At 46.2% G+C, this 21,379-nt stretch overlaps 1 protein-coding gene across 4 annotated transcripts in view; it reads right to left on the reverse strand.

Moving 5' to 3' along the window:
• Positions 1-21,379, reverse strand: part of RASSF6 (Ras association domain family member 6) — a 103,074-nt gene that overhangs the window by 26,246 nt on the left and 55,449 nt on the right. For all 4 annotated transcript variants that reach the window (XM_040418138.1, XM_040418137.1, XM_040418139.1 and 1 more), the window contains 2 exons: positions 17,049-17,242; positions 10,335-10,436 (listed from right to left, as the gene is read on the reverse strand). In XM_040418138.1, coding sequence (XP_040274072.1) covers positions 10,335-10,436; positions 17,049-17,242 — 296 coding nt within the window. The remainder of the gene's footprint in view (positions 1-10,334; positions 10,437-17,048; positions 17,243-21,379) is intronic.

The following is a 21,379-nucleotide window of genomic DNA, read 5'->3' on the forward strand; positions in this document are numbered from 1 at the left end:
CTTGATCACAGACCACAATCCCTTGGAATGGCTGAACCAGGTCGCAGGGGACAATGGACGACTAGTGAGATGGAGCTTGGCCCTGCAGCCATATAATTTTACAATCCAATACATGCCCAGTTGACAAAACGGTAATGCAGATGGATTATCCCAGCAAACAGAACTCAGCCCATAACAAGAGTCCGGACAGCCCCAAGTTAACCCAAACAGGGTCAATCCGGGTCTGCCGGGTGTTCCACAAAAAGGGAGCATTGTGACAGACTCTCTGCCTTTTGGATCTCACCACTATTCATTTGCCCACCTGGTTATTCATTGGATGCCCACTGTTCCCTTTTCTATATGGCCCCTGTAATGTATATGGCTTTAAAACCTTTTTTTCTGCCTGTGAGTGATTGGTAATTATATCACAGGCAGAGCCTATAGTGTTTTGTTAATAGTGTTTGGTAATTGCATCTGACCTTATTCTCTCCCTGACCACCTAATTATCTCCCAGGCAGAGGGGAGGGATTGTGTGTCCTGTTTCCATTGGTCTGTGTGTTTGTCACGCAGTTCCCATTCAGGTCCAGATGGGAGGTTTGCATATAAGGCCAAGTGTGGCACCAATAAAGGCAGAGAGTCTTCACTCTCAATACTGAGCTCTGTCTCTTATTGGGGAAAACGCTATATCACAGTTCACTAGCTCTTGTAAGAGCTGTTCCTGCTTCCCTCATGGATGACCCTGGAGTTCCTGCAGCACCTCTCACCATTGGGAAAAGGACGTCTCTGGCGGTGAAACCCTTCTGCTACAAAGGGTGTATCGCTTCAATAGCGTTCCCCAACATCGACTGATATGCGATGTTTCCACCCGTTGGAACTCCACCCTCCATATGTTGGACCTCCACCCTCCATATGTTGGACCGACTATATGGACAGAGAAAGTCCATAAATTGATGATACAGGGGGACAGAGATACTTGCGTGTGTAAGTTCGATCTTAGCCAGTGGCAGCTCATGCGTGACATCTGCCATTTGCTCGCGCCCTTTGAGGAGGCCACTTTATTTGTCAGTCACTAGGACTACCGGATGAACAAAGTCATTCCACTGCTTCATGTCCTGGTCCTGGAACAGATGCTGCTAAATCTGGTTGGCCAGGGGTCAGGAGACGTGGCGACTACATCTCATGGCCACATGAGCCCTGTGGGGGCTGAACTAGAGGAGGAGGAGGAGGACATTCGAGCACAAGCAGTGCATAGAGAAATGGGTGGTTTTTCTATACAGGTGACAGGAGAGGAGGAGCAGGAGCAGCCGGAGGAGCTACAGGGCGATGAGGAAGAGGACCCAGACACACAGTGGCAGTATGCAGTGTAGATGGAGGCAGGGAGTCCCTCCGAGTCATTTGCGCAAATGGCCCAATGCATGCTCAGTTGCTTGCGTAATGGCAGGCAAATTGTCACCATTCGGCAGAGGGATGACTACTGGCTCTCCACTATGTTAGACCCTCGCTACCGGTCCAAAATGGGGGCCTCTTTTCCACTGGCTGAGAGGGAGGACAAACTGAACTACTATCTAAACATCCTATGTAGTCAGCTGGCCGCTGCCTATGTGCCCCATCCTCACGCAGGTCTGACCGGGGGGCCCTCTGCCCTCACGTTCCACTGCCATGGCTGCTGGGGTGGGGTGGGGTGAGGCAGGAGCAGTACCAGCTCCATCAGCAGCAACTTAAGTCTAGTCGCTGATGAGCAGATTTCTTCACCCGCCTAGTGAAGAAACTACTCACCAGCAGCAGCAGGTAGACATGGAGCAGAACCTGAACCAGCAGGTTGTGGTATACTTGGACTCCACCCTGCCACCCCACATCGAAGATCCCTTGGACTACTGGGCAGCCAAACTCGATTTGTGTCCACAACTGGCTGAGTTTGCCCTGGACAAGCTTTCCTGCTTGGCCAGTAGTGTGGCATCAGAGCGGGTGTTTAGTGCGGCGGGGGCCATAGTTACCCCAAGGAGAACTCGCCTGTCCACCCAAAATGTGGAGAAACTGACCTTTGTGAAGATGAATCAGGCGTGGATCACCCAGGATTTCCACATACCAGAGATATGTTTCTTCTGGCTACCTGCTTCAGCTACCATTCTGATGATGCCACCCACCTGATGCCAAACACCTGCTGCCAGGTGCTCCTACTGCCACCCACCATCTTCAGCTGGTACTGGTATTGCCCCCCACCTCCCCACTATGTCACTGGGCCGCTCTGTGGTCTCCTCATGCTGCTGCCAACTCAACACTGTGGTCTCCTCATGCTGCTGCCACCTCACCACTCTGTGGTCTTATCCAGCTCCTGCCACCTCACCATATTCAGCTGGTACTGGTATTGCCCCCCACCTCCCCACTATGTCACTGGGCCGCTCTGTGGTCTCCTCATGCTGCTGCTACCTCACCACTCTGTCACTGGGCCACTCTGTAGTCTCTTAATGCTGCCGCTACCTCAATACTCTGTCACTGGGCCACTCTGTGGTCTCCTCATGCTGCTTCCACCTCACCACTCTGTGGTCTCCTCATGCTGCTACCACATCACCACTCTGTAGTCTCCTCATGCTGCTGCTACCTCACCACTCTGTCACTGGGCCACTCTGTGGTCTCCTTATGCTGCTGCTACCTCACCACTTTGTCACTGGGCCACTTCGCTGTCTCCTCATGCTGCTGCCACCTCACCACTCTGTGGTCTTCTCATGCTGCTGCCACCACATTACTCTGTCACTGGGCCACTGTGTTGGCGACTCATGCAATTCCTCATGCAATTCCCATCCTCACCACTCTGTGACCGGGCCACTGTGTTGACGACACATGCAATTCCTCATGCGATTCCCACCCTCACCACTCTGTGACTGGGCCACTGTGTTGACGACACATTTGATTCCTCATGCAATTCCCACCCTCACCACTCTGGGACTTTGTTGACAACTTATGTGATTCCTCATGTGATTCCCAACCTCACCACTCTGTTGACTCCTCATGTTGTTGCCACCTCACCACTCAGTCATGGTGGCACTACTTGTTTCTGTGTGCAACAGACAAGACTAAGACATGTTCTATTTTTTTTTTTGCGGGGCTACGGAACGGATATACGGATGTGGATAGCAAACGGTGTGCTGTCCGCATTTTTTGCGGACCCATTCAAATGAATCGGTCCTCATTAAATCCGCAAAACAAACGGCACTGACACGGAAACAGAATATGTTCGTGTGAATGTAGCCTTGCTTTGATAAATGTTTTATCACTTTTGTGAATATGGAGATTAAACTTTCTTGATTTTAAATGCTCCTGTAGTCTACACTATTGTGTCCTCCTCCTTGAGTTTTCAAGTTGAATCAAATTCCTGCAGCAGCAGGCGGGTTACTATACCAGTAAGGCCCTTTTCACACGGGCGAGTATTCCGCGCGGATGCCATGCGTGAGTTGAACGCATTGCACCCGCACTGAATACCGACCCATTCATTTCTATGGGGCTGTTTACATGAGCGGTGATTTTCACGCATCACTTGTGCGTTGTGTGAAAATCGCACCATGCTCTATATTCTGTGTTTTTCGCGCAACGTAGGCCCCATATAAGTGAATGGGGTTGCGTGAAAATCGCAAGCATCCGCAAGAAAGTGCGGATGCGGTGCGATTTTCACGCACTGTTGCTAGGAGACGATCGGGATGGAGACCCGATCATTATATTTTTCCCTTATAACATGGTTATAAGGGAAAATAATAGCAGTCTGAATACAGAATGCATAGTAAAATAGCGCTGGAGGGGTTAAAAAAATAATAATAATAATAATTTAACTCACCTTAATCCACTTGATCGCGGAGGCTGGCATCTCCTTCTGTCTCCTTTGCTGAACAGGACCTGTGGTGAGCATTCATTACAGGAAAATGACCTGTGGTGATGTCACTCCGGTCATCACATGATCCATCACATGATCCATCACCATGGTAAAAGATCATGTGATGACCGGAGTGACATCACCACAGGTAATTTTCCTGTAATGAATGCTCACCACAGGTCCTGTTCAGCAAAGGAGACAGAAGGAGATGCCAGCCTCCGCGATCAAGTGGATTAAGGTGAGTTAAATTATTTTTATTTATTTTTTAACCCCTCCAGCGCTATTTTACTATGCATTCTGTATTCAGACTGCTATTATTTTCCCTTATAACCATGTTATAAGGGAAAATAATACAATCTACAGAACACCGATCCCAAGCCCGAACTTCTGTGAAGAAGTTCGGGTTTGGGTACCAAACATGCGCGATTTTTCTCACGCGAGTGCAAAACGCATTACAATGTTTTGCACTCATGCTGAAAAATCGCGGGTGTTCCCGTAACGCACCCGCCCATTTTCCCGCAACGCCCTGGAAAAAAATACCGTTTTGTAGTTGGGTCCAAACTGATGGAAGGCAGGGCCAGCAATACCATATTATGGTGAAGAACGTGGTGCTGAAGTTAGGACGTGACATGGCTTCCCTGGAACAATTAATTGAGCAGGTTAGGACCGCGGTGGATAATCATGGGCCAGAGTGGGTGCAGGAAACCCTTCAGGCGGCGTTACAAGGGGGAAGGTTGGCGGAGGTGGCCCCATTAAGTACGGCATGGAGATCCAGGCCCCCCAAGAGTTTGAGCCCCATCTCCCTGATCATGCAGGAGGGAGATATGGAGGACGCGGTGGGCCCCCTGCGGAGATCTGTAGCAGGGAGCGAGCCTGGGATTTACCTGGTGACGGGGCCGCAGCGCAGGATCGGCGGGTGGGCTCCAGGAGGAGTAGGCGGGCGACCTCCAGTCTGGGTGGCCAGGACGACGGGCAGGATGCGATCCTTATGCTGAGGCCCCTTGCTGAGAGCCAGAATCATTCACATCGCAGGAAGAGGAATGAGGTTGCTGCGGCTCTGCCCCCTAAGAGGTCGGCAGTCGGTAGAGGGAGCCCTGTGAAAGCAAGCAGGATAGATTACCCTGTGCCCGCGGCTGTCAGAGAGGAGGTGCCAGACAGCAGATTGCGGCCACCAGCTGGTGGGCCAGGACTGGGGCGAGAAGAGGATCGTGACCCTGCTCCTTATGGACATGGAGGTGAGTCTCCGTTATTGCGGTCCGAGTAGGAAGGCGAATTCACCCAGGAATCGGAAGAAGGCGAAGATGGCCGGAAGGCGGCGATGGGGACCGCGGTTTGGACATCGACGGTTCAGGCCGGATCGGGGGCGACTACCGCGGTCGAATGATCTAGGGTTGCTGTTGGGAGCGCCGTTCCCTCTGTAGTTTCGGTGCCTGAGGCGGCGGTGCCATCGGCTGCAGCATCTGTTGAGTCTACGATTAGTGGCGGGAAGTCAGGTACGGTAGATGTGGTACGGTTGGCGGATGCTGCAAAAGGAGAGGTATATGTGTTTTTTGAGGGGCCATTAGGGGCCCACTTAAAACCGGAAGTGAGGGAAAAGATTTATAAAGATTAATATGTTGAAATCTTTTCATTGCTCCCGTTAGAGAAGTTTAATTTGGATAGGGTGAAGCCGTATGAGAGTAGGAAAGAAGAAGAGGAGTGGCGTTGGTATCGTTTGATACCACGCACATTTATGAATTGGCTGCAGGCTTTTGCGATATTGGCGAGTGTGGTCAGGGAAAAAGCGGCGGAACATTGTTCCACGCTTTTTGGTTACATGGATTACATGGAGAAGCTTACAGGGTATATGGAAGGGTAGCGCGGTTGAGATACGATGAACAGTTCCACCAGCGTAAGGCTATCCGGCCAAGTATACGGTGGGACCATGAGGATATTAGTTTGTGGATGAGGCTTATGGTGGCTTCTAAAGGGGGCGCTCAGCCCTTTCAATGGGCGTCAGGGGGTGCTTCGGCAGCAGAGTCGCCTTCTGGCAGGAGAAAAGGTTGTTGCTGGTAGTTTAACGAAGGGTACTGTAAGTTCCTTTCCGACTGCCGTTTTAAGCACGAATGCTCTGGGTGTGGAGGTGCCCATAGCCTTACCCGGTGTTTCAAGCGGGGAAAGGGACAGGAGGCTACACAGAAGAGGTCTGACGCAGGTGAGGGTGGACGAGATGCTTCCCTTTGTAAATAGGTATCCAAATAGGGCGATAGCGGATTTGTTACGTAGGGGTTTTGTTGAAGGTTTTCGCATTCCCTGTACTTCAGTTGAGGCGGGCGGTAGCGTTCGAAATTTAGTTTCGGCGCTCGCTAGGCCGGGGGTCATTAAGGAGAAGATTGAGAAAGAAGTGCGGGCGGGTCGAGTTGCAGAACAGTTTCCGGAAATTCCGTTGCCAGGGTTGCGCGTATCTCCGTTGGGGCTGGTACCGAAGAAGGAGCTGAACAAGTTTCGGCTCATTCACCATTTGTAATAACTGGCTGGAACTTCAGTGAACGACGGTATAGACCAGGAGCTCTGTTCTGTGTCATACACATCTTTTGATGCAGCGGTCGCTTGGGTTCGTCATTTAGGGCAAAAACGGATAGTTTTCACCTGTTGGGTTTCAAATGGGAGGGGCGATTCTATGTAGATTGTTGTTTGCCTATGGGTTGCACAATTTCTTTTTCATTGTTCGAAACTTTTAGTTCTTTTTTGGAATGGGTGGAGAAGCAGGAGTCTAGATTCGATTCTGTGCTTCACTACTTGGACGATTTTTTATTTTTGGGGCCGGCGAGCACTCGTATCTGTTCTATTTTGTTGCATACGATGGATCGCGTTGCAGCGGCGTTTGGTGTTCCTTTAGCACCGGAAAAGACGTAAGGTCCGCTACTTCGGTTAAATTCTTGGGTATTGTTATTGATACAATCAACATGGAATGTCTTTTGCCAGAAGAGAAAGTGACTAATCTGGTTGCTGAAGTGGCTGGTTTGCGGAGGGTTAAAAAAGCCCAATTGCACAGGGTACAGTCGGTATTGTGTAAGCTTAACTTTGCGTGTCGGAGTTTGCCTATGGGTAGGGTTTTCTGTGGGCGACTGTCCATGGCTACGGCGGGGACGGCTGCCCCTTTCTATTTCGTGTGGTTGTCTGCGGAAGTACGGGCTGATATGGAGGTATGGGAGCAATTTTTGTCTCAGTTTAACGGTAGATCGGTATGGATGGAAGCGCAGATTTCTAATGTTGATTTGGAGCTTTTCACAGATGCATCAGGGTCTTGTGGCTATGGAGCTTTCTGTCAGGGACAATGGAGTGCGGGGTCGTGGCCTGAAGAGTGTGCGTAGATCAAAAACGGATCTAGAGGGTAGAGGGATGCGTTTTGTATTGTGGCCGTTAGCTGGGTCGGTGTCACGGCGGACGTGCACTCAGTATAAAAGATAACATGCCAACCTCCTAGTTTATCCCTGACCTCTTTCCCTGCACTGCTCAGCCCACAGGCAGACCTTGAAGGTAGGTGTGCTGTGTCCTCCAGCCTGGACTGACAAAACCCTGAACTCCCTGAGATGGTGAAGTGGGGAGATAGGAGCAGCCTGCTCGCACAGAACCTGGATGGGATAGATGACACAAACAACCAAACTAGAAATGACACTTATCTTCTGAGAGCAGGAACTGACAGCCAACCTTCCCTCCAAACTTCCCAGACCAAAATGATCAGTCTAATCCGCTCAGAGCACTTAGCTGGAGGCCATTTAAATCAATGACTCCACCCAGTGCACCTGATGAGAGGCGGATCCAGCACGGCACCAAAACAAATACTAAACTCGTGCTGCTATCCTGGCCGACCTCCGCACATCGTCAGAGTGGGGCATGATAGTCGGTTGTTTGCCTGGTTCGATGTGTTGAGGATTTCTTGGTTATGCGGCCAGATATTGCTGTGCCATTGTTAATACATCAGAATGGGACGGCCGTGTCTCGTTTTCCGTTCGTGGCAGTCTTTTGGAAGCGTTTGGCGGCAGAAGGTTAAAGGGAAAGTGAGTTTGCGTCTCACTCCTTTCGGATTGGAGCTGCCACCGAAGCGTCCTAGGTGGGGTTTGGGGAATGATGTGATTCGGCGTATAGGTAGATGGGAGTCTGCTTGTTTTAGTTCTTATATTCGTCCTCATTTGCTGTCGCATTGTGAGACAAGGGGTTGCGGCTATTAGATGATTATAGTTTTGTGGGCGGTACAAGGTACTTGTTGTGGTAGTATGGTCCTGATTTGGTTATTTTTATATTTTTTTTTAGAGTCCGCCCCGTGTTTAGCCTGGATTTTTGGTCATTCCTATGTGTATTGGGGAGCCCAAAGAGCAGATGTGCACAGGAATTGAAGGCAGTTGGGTTTTGATGCTAACGAATTATAGGTTTGTTAGATTGGCTTTGTTGTGGGGACGGGTGCTTCCAGAATTTAGTTTTTTTATGTTTCTCTAGATTTTCCTCCGGATATTGTGGTATTGCATGCGGGAGGGAACGACTTGGGCATTCGTATCTCCAGACGTCATTAGGGACATCAAGTTGGACTTGCTGAGGTTGTGGGCGGAGTTTCCTTAATTGTTGGTGGTTTGGTCAGACATAGTGGTGCGTCGGGTTTGGCGGTTGGCGAGGTCGGTTCAAAAACTGAACAAAGCTCGGGCGAAAGTCAACAAGGAGGTAGGCCGTTTTGTAAGGTGACAGGGTGGTTTTGTTGTGCAGCATAAAGACTTAGAGGAAGCGTCCATAAGTTTTTGAGGTGCAATGGGGTTCATCTGAATGATGTGGGGATTGACCTGTGGTCATGGGGTATGCAAGATGGCTTGGAAACAGCTTTCAAGGTTTGGAGGGACGAGCATAGGTGAGGTGACACCTATGTTCATCTGGTGGCAGGTAAAAGGGGGATCCTGGGAGGCAAAACTTGGAATAGGTACATGGCTCTATCTCTTTATGCGTACATCTATGAGGTTTGTGGTGAATGGAAAGCTGGGGGATCCTGTTTGGGCAAATAGCCTTGCAGGGCTTAACTTTCGAGGAGTTGATGTCCATGGTCGGAGAGTGCGGCCGAGGGTAAAGTTGGATTAAAAACCTGTATCATAATTGGAGGTTCGCGAGTGTCGAATATGGTTTACTTGGATTGCCTTCTAGGATCCTTTTGCGTCATATAGGAGTCTTCTGGGACAGGAAGGTAAGGAAAATTTTACATGTTGGATTAATGTTACAATGGTTACAAGGTATATGTACAATGCATAGTAATTATTGTTTTGTTAATAAATTGCCGCCGGTTTAAAGGGGATACGAGCCAGAGAATCTTCCATCGCAGGAAGTCAAAAAAGCAATGGACCGGGGCGTAGCCGTAGCGAAATGTGGCTTGACTTTGGTGGAAGGTAGTGGCGAATAGGGTTAGTTTTAGGTTGTAAGTAGTTTTGGCAGGGGAGGAGTTAGGGGTGGAGCGGCATATTTTGCGCTGGGGATTTAAGGCAGTGAGGGGAGGGGCTCAGTGAGTGTGAAGAACGTGGTGCTGAACCTTCCCCAATTTAGACATGTTTAATAGGAACAACCCTTTTAACATGCTATGTAAAGACAATTATTATAGACTATACCAAAAAAAAACGTTTGAAAGGGTTTGTACACTTTTACAATAGTTTTTTCTATGTGCCCCCTTCTTTTTGTTAAATTATGCAATATATATTAGCAAATGCATGGGGCAGATTGAAGAGACTATGATCACATGATGGCTTGTTTTCAATGGGGACACATGGGTCTGCATAGTAGCCCCAGACAAAAAAAAAGTAGGTTTTTGTATGAAAACTGTTTGCAACGTTTTTTACATTTTCATTTGAGATAGAGCAGGGATGCTCAACCTGCAGCCCTCCAGCTGTTGTAATATTACAACTCCCATCATGCCCTGCTGTAGGCTGATAGCTGTAGGCTGTCTGGGCATGCTGGGAGTTGTAGTTTTGCAACAGCTGGAGGGCCTCAGGTTGGGCATCCCTGACATAGAGCATTGGAGTAATAGCAAAAAAATAAGTTGTGAAGACAGATAGGGGGAATTGATCAAGCCCTACACTCCAGAATTCTAGATTCAAAAAGCTGCAAAATAGGGTTTTGTGACTCTTTGGGCTTATTTGCTCAACAATGTGGTGCCAGATTGCATTTTACACCACTCACTGCAGTTTGGAAAGTGGGTGTGGTTCTCCTGGCGAGCTAATATAAGCCAAATTTATCAACTGCAACTTAAAAAAAAAAATATGCAAAAATTGTTGCAATCTTTTGTGAGAGGGGGCGTCATAGAAACTAGAAAATAGTGTTAAATTAAAGAATTAAGGATGAACCAAATTTATGAAACACCATGTGACATTTTATACATTTGGCACAATTTACAGCAATGCAAATTCCTGACTTGAAAAATTCCCTTCATGATAAATCTCCCCTATGTCTTTAAATGCAGTAAATCGGTCCTACAGCATGTGCTTACCTTAAACTTGTGTAATAACTGCTCAATGACTTCTTTTGTTTTCATGTTGCTGTTAATCATGACTTTTGTCTCTGAACCAAAAGTTGGAGTGAAAATTGAGGTCTGGGAATAAGAATAAAGGGTTCATCTGAATGTATAGTTTGATAAGAGAAACATCTATGTATATGTCCAAAATTCCATGATAATAACGTTCTCTTGAAACTCCATATTTTATACCTATTGTTTACCATGATCAATAGATCTGTATTACGCTGGGTTCACATATGCGCTTTGAACTCTGGCAGTCTGTTCCAGCGGAGACTGCCAAAATTCAACCCTTAGGCCCCTTTCACACGGGCGAGTTTTCCGCGCGGGTGCAATGCGTGAGTTGAACGCATTGCACCCGCACTGAATCCGGACCCATTCATTTCTATGGGGCTGTGCACATGAGCGGTGATTTTCACGCATCACTTGTGCGTTGCGTGAAAATCGCAGCATGCTCTATTTTGTGCGTTTTTCACGCAACGCAGGCCCCATAGAAGTGAATGGGACTGCGTGAAAATCGCAAGCATCCGCAAGCAAGTGCGGATGCGGTCCGATTTTCACGCACGGTTGCTAGGAGACAATCGGGATGGAGACCCGATCATTATTATTTCCCTGAATACAGAATGCATAGTACAATAGGGCTGGAGGGGTTAAAAAAAAAATAAAAAAAATATTTAACTCACCTTAATCCACTTGTTCGCGCAGCCCAGCTTCTCTTCTGTCTTCTTTCTTCAGGACCTGGGTAAAGGACATGTGATGACATCACTGCACTCATCACATGGCCCATCACATGATCCATCACCATGGTAAAAGATCATGTGATGGACCATGTGATGAGCGCAGTGACGTCACCACAGGTCCTTTACCCAGGTTCTGCAGAAAGAAGACAGAAGAGAAGCCGGGCTGCGCGAACAAGTGGATTAAGGTGAGTTAAATTATTTTTTTTAACCCCTCCAGCCCTATTGTACTATGCATTCTGTATTAAGAATTCTATTATTTTCCCTTATAACCATGTTATAAGGGAAAATAATACAATCTACAGAACACCTAACCCAAACTTGAACTTCTGTGAAGAAGTTCGGGTTTGGGTACCAAACATGCCGATTTTTCTCACGCGCGTGCAAAACGCATTACAATGTTTTGCACTCACGTGGAAAAATTTTCCCATTTTCCCGCAACGCACCCGCATCTTATCCGGGCAAAAAACATGACGCCCGTGTGAAAGAGGCCTTACAGTGGAATGTATTGGATAACACTTACAGCATTTTGTCCGTGTTATCCAATACATTCCAGAACTGTAACGGTTCCATAGTATCATAAATCACGGAATGCGGAATTGCCGTATAATGGCCGTGTGCATGAAGCCTAATGTCTCAACCCTTGAGAAAACCCACAAGAAGGTGACCGAATTGGAACTCCACGCTGTCACTTTGGCAGAATATTATAGGACCAGGCGCATCCCCAGAGGATTGAGATGCAACTTGCGCCCCACGCTGTTCGCAGAGGACCCAGAGTTTTGTCATAACTTTGAAAAAATCCTAAACAAGGCATCGTTCGATATCATTCTGCTGATATTGGAACGAGCCGACCGAGAGATCAAAAAAACCAAAGAAGAGATCGTTACACTAGAAAACTCCTTGTTCAGCAATATCGGAGCCGAAGAAAGTGCCAATATCAGAACCAACCTGACCCAGAAGATCAACTTCTTCACAAGGAACCTGGAAGATAGAAAACGTACCAAATTTTTGAGAGATAGCCAAAATTACGAGTCTGGATACGTCTACAGAACCCCACAGCGAACCCAAACAACGCATCAACGGGCACGCTCACGAGCCTCTGGATCCTCCAACGCCAGTGACACAGATTTTTTGGAGGATACCCGGCCACGCAGAGGAAGACGCCGAGGAGGTCTGGGAGGAAACACCGGAAGAGACACCTCCTATCCCAACTCCTACAGACGAGATCCAATACAGACCAGATCCAGCAACAGGGGCAGGTAGATGACAACATGGGACCACCAACTTGGTGGTGAACCTATCCAACACCACACTGGATCCAACTACAATTATGGTCCTAAACAAAGGACTTGGCTTTGCCAGTACCAACCACACTGACCCATTTACTTTGGACCAAGAAATGGCTAAATTCTACCGCCTACTCCGGTTGAAAGCACACATCAAATTGGACAACCCAATATGGGCCAACACAGAGCCAACCTCGACCCCAACTATCTTCCACTCAAGGACCCAGAGATGCAAACCAAAGAGCACCTTCGAACCACCACACGACAATGATGCCGTGGAGACTTACATCACACTTGTCAAGGCGGACCTACTGGAACTAGATAAAAAGGGACCATCTACAAAGGTGAGACACAATCTTAGAAAATCAGAGCAAAGGGCGCTCAATAACGTTAGAAAGAACAAGGAAATAATAATTAAACCAGCAGATAAGGGCTCAGGAATTGTGATTTTAAATAGAGAGGACTATAGGAGAGAAATCCTTAGACAGCTTAACGATAGAAATACCTACCAACGTATTAACTATGATCCCATAGCAGAAATAAAGTCAACACTAGGTAATCTGATATCACAAGCCCAACAACAAAAAATAATCGCAGACAAATTAGCTAAATTCCTTGTAATCGAGCATCCGAGAATCCCTGTATTCTACATCTTACCTAAGATTCATAAAAGCCTAATAAACCCCCCAGGCCGTCCCATAGTCTCCGGGTGTGATTCCGTTTTCCAGCCAGCTGCAATCCTTCTGGACAAACTTTTACGCCCTTACGCCCAGTTAGGGAAGTCCTTCATTCTGGACACCACAGACTTTATCAATAAGACCAAGGGTCTGGACATCCAAGGAACGGACTCAATTTTGGTTACCATGGATGTCTCTAGTCTGTATACCAACATTCCCACGGAGGATGGTATTAGGACTGTGATGGAGGTCCTGGTACAACACCAGGAATACTCACTTGAGGAAAACCTCTTTATCCAAGACTTACTGAATTTTTTGTTGAAAAATAACTACTTCTTATTTGAAGATGATTTTTACCTACAGGTAGCGGGCACCGCGATGGGATGTAATGTGGCACCGACATTCGCGGTTATATACATGAATGCCTTTGAAGAACAATTTGTTTATACCCATCAACTATTTGACAAATGTGTAAAAACTTGGTTACGCTATATTGATGACATTTTCTGTTTGTGGCAGGGATCACTAGAAGACTTACAGAGCTTCCATCGGGACCTGAACTCAGCGGTGGGATCCATTGCTTTTTCCCTGGAGATTAGTCAAACAAAGATTCCGTTCCTCGACGTTCTCCTCCAGGTAGAAAATAGCCATTTACATTATGACTTATTTACAAAACCCACAGACAGGAATAGTCTCCTGTTATACGAAAGCTACCACCCGCCAGGCCTAATTAATTCACTCCCACTTTCACAACTGATGAGGGTAAAAAGAATAGTCTCCAATCCCAGAACCGCGGAAGTAAGGCTAACACAAATGAATAATAAGTTCGCAGTTCGCGGGTTCCCACCCAAAATATTGAAGGATCACGTACAACGTGTAAGCAATACAAGTAGAGATGACCTCTTAAAACCCAAGATAAAATCTGGCACTAAACAGGACAGCAGAATCCCCTGTGTAACGACCTACTCCACCTGGAGTACTTCTATTAAAAGAATTGTGTACAAAAACTGGCAGATCCTGCAGAGAAGCATCCCCAGCGTTTTTCACCTCAGACCCCTGATGTCCTATAAACGTCCACCGATTATCCGTGACCAGCTAGTGAGATCCGACCTTGGATCTATGAAAATTGATGCACAACGCACTATCACGGGATCCCCCAACTTGGGTACGTACCCATGCTTGGGATGTGCCCAGTGTGGCAATGTCACAAAAGGAAATTCCTTCACGCACCCCTCCTCAGGGAAAAAGTACTATATAAGGGGCCATTTCTCATGTATGACAAACTATGTCATCTATCTCATCAAATTCCCTTGTGGCTTGGGATATGTGGGTGAAACCACACAAAAAATAAAGGACAGAATTAGCCAGCACAAGTCCAATATCCGCACCAACAAAAAAGAAGCCCCTTTAGTACAACATTTCCAGGAACACAAACACACGCCCAGCCAATTACGCTTTCAGGTGATCGATTGGGTCCCAAACCCCCGGAGAGGGGGTAGTCGTGATGACATGTTACATTCGAGAGAAATGCAATGGATCCGCCGCCTGGGGACTTTGGGCCCGGGAGGCCTAAATAAGGATTATAAATATGCCTAAATTTGCCTATTTCCATGAATGTTTAACTTATACGTTTCTCACATTTCTCTCCAATAGGTTCTTCCTTCACAACGAATCCCCATGAGCCCACGTAGAACGTTCACTATAGACCACCCTTCACCAAACATCTATAGTCCAACTAATGTACCGCTGCCATTGGGTATAGTATGCCTACAGACGTAGTTATAGTTATAGACATGGAAATTGTATGTGTTTGATATGCAAAAACCCGTAGCACCTTTTGAGACAATATATCATGCCACCACCCTTCATCAGAATTATGTCTACTAATTTTGGATCCCAAGATACGGTGTACACACACTTGACCGCATCCCTGTTTTCAGTGTATACAACACTCTCCCATACCAGGACCTTAAATGGCCGTAGGGAACTCCTAGATATTACTGGGCATGCGCCAGTCCTTCCTCCTACTGAATGCCAGGAAACAAGATGGCGCCGCGGGCACACAGGGGTAATGCGCATGCGGCAAGTCCCTGCGCACCGCAGCTCCGCCCCCCCACACATGCCGGCTACGCAACGCAGCTCCGCCCTCCACACACGCCGGCTACCGCCGGATGTCCGGCTTTGACTCTAAATAAAACACCACGGCGTGCTCCACATGCACCGCACGCCGTGGAAACACTGAGACCGGCCATCCAGGTATGATATACTAATGCACTGATATTTAGACCCATATTGTGTGTAATATACGATACCGGCATGTAGGCTCTGAAACCAGACTGCTGCTGCCACTATACCAGTGTCTTTACAGCCCTCATATGTGCTACTGGTTCTTGCATTCTTACATGACATTTTGAACGACAACCACCCCCAACCCCCCCCCAACCCCCAGGGTGAATACAAGGGTTCATTGTGTGACAATACAATCTGGGTAACTCCCATAACCTTGAGACCATGGTCCTGTAACTAATGTCTCACCATATTCATGTATTGAGCCTGCCACTGCAGTTTTATGTTGAGTTCTCTACCCTCATCAGGTTTCGGTTCTCTGGCTCTCTATTCTAATCATGTTTTTTCCAAATCATGTTTTTTCCAAATCACGTCTTAACTTATGTGTGTTGAAAATATCTCTCCCAAACTATACTTTGAACATGTTTCTCCAATGATACCCCAATCATGCTACTTTTGATGCTAGTGCACAACCGCTCTCTTTCTTAATGAAATAACTGACTGACGCCAGTGCCTCATACGCATGTTGGACCACAGAGGAACTGATGTCCACGGCGGTGTCTACCATCAAATCATGTGTCTAAATCGATATAAAATCATGTGTCTAATTGATATAGGATCAGTACTTACATGCTAGCTACGGCTCCCTTGGATGACATGAAGTATCTATTTATTGAAACAACAGATGAATCACTGATGGCCTTTTGGATGAGCTCTCACTTGTTAAGGAGTAATAATATGAAATATTTCATGTGAATTGATATGTATATGAATTTCCACTGATGTGTATATGAATTTCTCTCTTTTTAATTTGACTGTTCTGTGTTTATCTTTGCATTTATAGCTTAACAAAGGGCACCGAATGGGCCAGAAACGTTGCAAATAGCAATTAATGTCTTGAGATTGTACAGAGATTATACCACTGGTAAATAAAGGTTGAATATAAAGCTATCCTGCTGCATTGGTGTGCTGTCTGAAACACTTATTTAAAGCTACTATTTCACTCCGCGGGTGGAAGGAGGGTATCAGGAGACGTGCACCCACAAAAGCCATCCAACTAGACGTGTGCTGAGGTCTCACTACGGTTAAGAAGAGTGTGCATGAAGCCTAATGCTATGTGACCCTGGCAGTGCTGGTAGATCAGGCCGGGTGCTGCGCTGCGAGTCCACAGCGAGACACTCGCTCGTCTGAAAGGGGCCTAACACTCTTATTTTTTAAAGCATTCTTGGGCTACATGCACACGACCGTATGTGTTTTGCGGTCCAGGAGAAGTATATGGTGGGCTCAGCGTGCATGTTGGTACTTGCATCCCTGGATCCGATGAAAGCTGTAATGGCACCGGACGGGGTTAAAAACAGAGTGTGCTTGGCGTGCATGCTGACCTGCATTCCCTGGACTTTGTGTGGCTGTCATGGCCCATAAACAGGTAGGAACTAGTGTTAGGGACCACTCAATAGAGGCGACCTTGACGTGGTGAGTGGCTTATTACGCTTTGGCCAAAATGTACACCAATGCCTCATCCAGCATAGAGGCAGGGCAGAGTGCTGGTTGAAGAGTGCTATCACATTTGTAATTTGGGTTTGTATATGTATTTCGCCATAGTGATGTGCACCTACATACAGGTTGTGCTGACTCAATCACCCACATTTTTTCTTTGTAGTATTTTGTTAATATTTGGCAGCAGAGAATGTGATCTCTCCTTACTTTAAAGTTGTAGAAGTGTCCATTAATAGAAAACCGATGTTGCTGTAGATGAGCTCTGTCTGGAGTGTTAGGTCGAATCCTTTTTCTTACTAAAGTAGCATCACTCATGGTTCTGTACAAAGATGGTGAATCGGGTGCGTGATCATTAAGATTAGGTCTGAGAGTGGTTGTGTCATACTCATATTTTGCATACTCTAAGGATTGTAAAAAAAAGACATTATCGATAAAGCAGAAATATTACAATAATCAAGTAAATAGACAGACAGATAGATATTACATTGCTATACCCTCTGTTGTGGGTTATCAGTTACATATGTAAACCTAGCTAGCCCTTGCCATGTCCCAAGGTGCTAGACTAGTTTCACACTAGTGGCAGGGGCCTCCGGCAGGCTGTTCCGGCGGGTGAACAGCCTGTCGGATCCATCCTGCTGCTAGTTCACGTGTGCCCCCAGACTGCCGCTCCGTCCCAATTTACTATAATGGGGGCGGAGGTGAAGTTCCTGCGGCAGTGCACGCCGAGAGGCAGCCGGACTAAAAAGTACTGCATGCAGTACTTTTAGTCCGGCTGCCTCTCGGCGTGCGCTGCCCTGCTGCCACTGGAACTCCACCCCCGCCCCCAATATAGTCAATGGGCACGGAGCGGCAGTCAGGGGGCAAATGTGAACTGGCGGCAGGACGTACAGTACAGACCAAAAGTTTGGACACACCTTCTCATTCAAAGAGTTTTCTTTATTTTCATGACTATGAAAATTGTAGATTCACACTGAAGGCATCAAAACTATGAATTAACACATGTGGAATTATATACATAACAAACAAGTGTGAAACAACTGAAAATATGTCATATTCTAGGTTCTTCAAAGTAGCCACCTTTTGCTTTGATTACTGCTTTGCACACTCTTGGCATTCTCTTGATGAGCTTCAAAAGGTAGTCCCCTGAAATGGTTTTCACTTCACAGGTGCGCCCTGTCAGGTTTAATAAGTGGGATTTCTTGGCTTATAAATGGGGTTGGGACCATCAGTGGCGTTGAGGAGAAGTCAGGTGGATACACAGCTGATAGTCCTACTGAATAGACTGTTAGAATTTGTATTATGGCAAGAAAAAAGCAGCTAAGTAAAGAAAAACAAGTGGCCATCATTACTTTAAGAAATGAAGGTCAGTCAGTCAGCCGAAAAATTGGGAAAACTTTGAAAGTAAGGGCTATTTGACCATGAAGGAGAGTGATGGGGTGCTGCGCCAGATGACCTGGCCTCCACAGTCACCGGACCTGAACCCAATCAAGATGGTTTGGGGTGAGCTGGACCGCAGAGTGAAGGCAAAAGGGCCAACAAGTGCTAAGCATCTCTGGGAACTCCTTCAAGACTGTTGGAAGACCATTTCAGGGGACTACCTCTTGAAGCTTATCAAGAGAATGCCAAGAGTGTGCAAAGCAGTAATCAAAGCAAAAGGTGGCTACTTTGAAGAACCTAGAATATGACATATTTTCAGTTGTTTCACACTTGTTTGTTATGTATATAATTCCACATGTGTTAATTCATAGTTTTGATGCCTTCATAGTGATGAAAATAAAGAAAACTCTTTGAATGAAAAGGTGTGTCCAAACTTTTGGTCTGTTCTGTATCCGACAGGCTGTTCACCCGCCAGAACAGCCTGCCGGAGTCCCCTGCCGCTAGTGTGAAAGTACCCTTAAAAAGTCAGATTTTGACTCACAGGGAGCCACTTCCATAAGGTGGCGGTAGCAAGATGGTTCTCTTTCCTTGGGAGATATCTCTTTGCATATTATTTTCCCATGAAGCATTGCCTATAACTCTCTATACACAGCTGGCCTCTTTAACCCTTTCAAGTCCCAGTGATTTTGCATTTTTTCATTTTCGTTTTTGCTCCCAGCACTACCAAACCCATAACTTTTTTATTTTTTCATTCACATAGTTGTATGAGGGCTTGTTTTTTGTGGGACAAGATATACTTTTTAATGGAACCATGTACGGTTGCATACAATGTGGTGGGAAGCAGGAAAAAGAAAAATTCCAAATGGGGTTTAATTATTAAAAAGAAAAACATTCCGCCACTGTTTTATGGGGGTTTTCTTTACACTGTTTCCTATGCGGTAAAACTGACCTGTTACTTTTATTCTCTGGGTCAGTACAATTGTGATTATACCACACGTTTAGTTTCTCTTCCATTTTAACACAGAAAAAAATAAAAAAAATTGTAAAAAAACAAATTTTTTTCTTTGCATTGCCATTTTCTGACCCCCCCCCCCCCCCCCCCCCCCTGAGTAGACCGTGTGCAGAGAGACCCAGGGTGGCGCCACCCTGGGTCTCTCTGCACACGGTCTGTTCAGGTGAGCTCCGGTCTCCTGCTGCCCCCCTCTGGCTGTGTGATACTTTTGTCCACTTGCACTTGGCTTTCCTCATGCAACATACTTCCATCTCTTATGTGCTTGCATTTTTTGCCATTGGGGGTGCATGAGTTGACCTTGCTTTACCTGGCACTTTATGGTTTGATCATTTATCCACTCATTTCATGGGTTGGGCACTGTACCCAGTACTTTTTGTTCCCATGTTATACATCATTATATACCATATCTTTCCATCTTTATATCCGTGTGTTTTTCCTCCCAGGGTGGCGCTCTTTTTTGTTCTCCGCTCTCATCACCTTGCTTTACGGCATCTTATGTACTAATTTTACTCATTTTCTGTCATTTTTAACATGCTTCAATAAAATTTATATATTTTTGGTACTATGAGCTCTCTTTCTATTTGTTTCTACCATGCGTTTATATTTGATAAGTATTTAGCATTATTTTGATGTCATATTTATTATGACATATTATGAACTATGCATTTTTTTGGGCGGCTTACATTTGTCCATATTTAGGACTTGGTGATCATAGGGATGTGTATAGGACGTATTGTTTCTGTCCTAACACATGGTCTTGATTGTATACAATGTTTTTAACTTTTGTCTGGTGTTGTTTAATAAAATACAATTTTTAATATAGACATGTGCAACCTTTGTATGCGGTCTTGCTTTTTCTTATTACATATGCTTTAAGTATTAATACTGCGGTCTGCACCCTGGTCTTATTCTTTGGTGTGCCCCCTAATTTAGGCCTCTTGCACACGACAGTATAACTTTTTCAGTATTTAGTCCTCAAAAAACGGATCTGCAAAAAATACGGATGACGTCCGTGTGCATTCCGTTTTTTGTGGAACGGAACAGCAGGCCCCTGATAGAACAGTACTATACTTGTCCGTTATGCAGACAATAATAGGTCATGCTCTATCTTTGAACGGAACGAAAAAAAGGAAATACGGAAACTGAAGGCATATGGAGAACCTTACGCTTTTTTTGCGGCTCCATTGAAATGAATGGTTCCGTATACGGTCCGTATACGGAACGCAAAAAAAAGGGACGTAAACAGAAAAAAAATCCTTTTGCAAGAGACCTTAGGCCTCTTTCACACGGGCGTTGCGGATTGGGGCCAGATGCGTTCAGGGAAAATGGTGCGATTTTAACACTAAAACAAGTCAGTTTTCCCTGCGATTGCGTTCCATGTTTGCGTTTTTTCCGCGTGGGTGCAAAACATTGTAATGCGTTTTGCACGCACGTGAAAAAAATCGGCATGTTTGGTACCCAGACCCGAACCCGGAATTCTTCACAGAAGTTCGAGTTTGGGTTAGGTGTTGTGTAGATTGTATTATTTTCCCTTATAACATGGTTAGAAGGGAAAATAATAGCATTCTGAATACATGGTGATTGGTCATGTGACGGACCATGTGATGAGCGTAGTGATGTCATCAAAGGTCCTATTCCTCAAATAAGAAGACAGAAGAGAGGCCGGGCTGCGCGAACAAGTGGATTAAGGTGAGTTAAATTATTTTTTATTTATTTTTTAACCCCTCCAGCCCTATTGTACTATGCATTCTGTATTCAGAATGCTATTATTTTCCCTTATAACCCTGTTATAAGGGGAAATAATACAATCTACACAACCTTGAACCCAAACCTGGACTACTGTGAAGAAGTTCGGGTCTGGGTACCACATTCAGTTTTTTATCACGCGCTCGCAAAACACATTGCACCCGCGCGATAAAAACTGAACAACAAAACGCAATCGCAGTCAAAACTGACTGCAATTGGGTACCTACTCGCGCGGGTTTGCCGCAACGCATCCGGACCTTATCCGGACATACTCGTGTGAAAGAGGCCTTAGGCTCCATTCACACGTCCGTGTGTGTTTTGCGGATCGGCAAAACACGGACACCGGCAATGTGCGGACCACACATCGCCGGCAGTTAATAGAAAATGCCATTGCGGACAAGAA

Source organism: Bufo bufo, chromosome 2 (assembly GCF_905171765.1).
Source record: "Bufo bufo chromosome 2, aBufBuf1.1, whole genome shotgun sequence".
Lineage (NCBI taxonomy): Eukaryota > Metazoa > Chordata > Amphibia > Anura > Bufonidae > Bufo > Bufo bufo.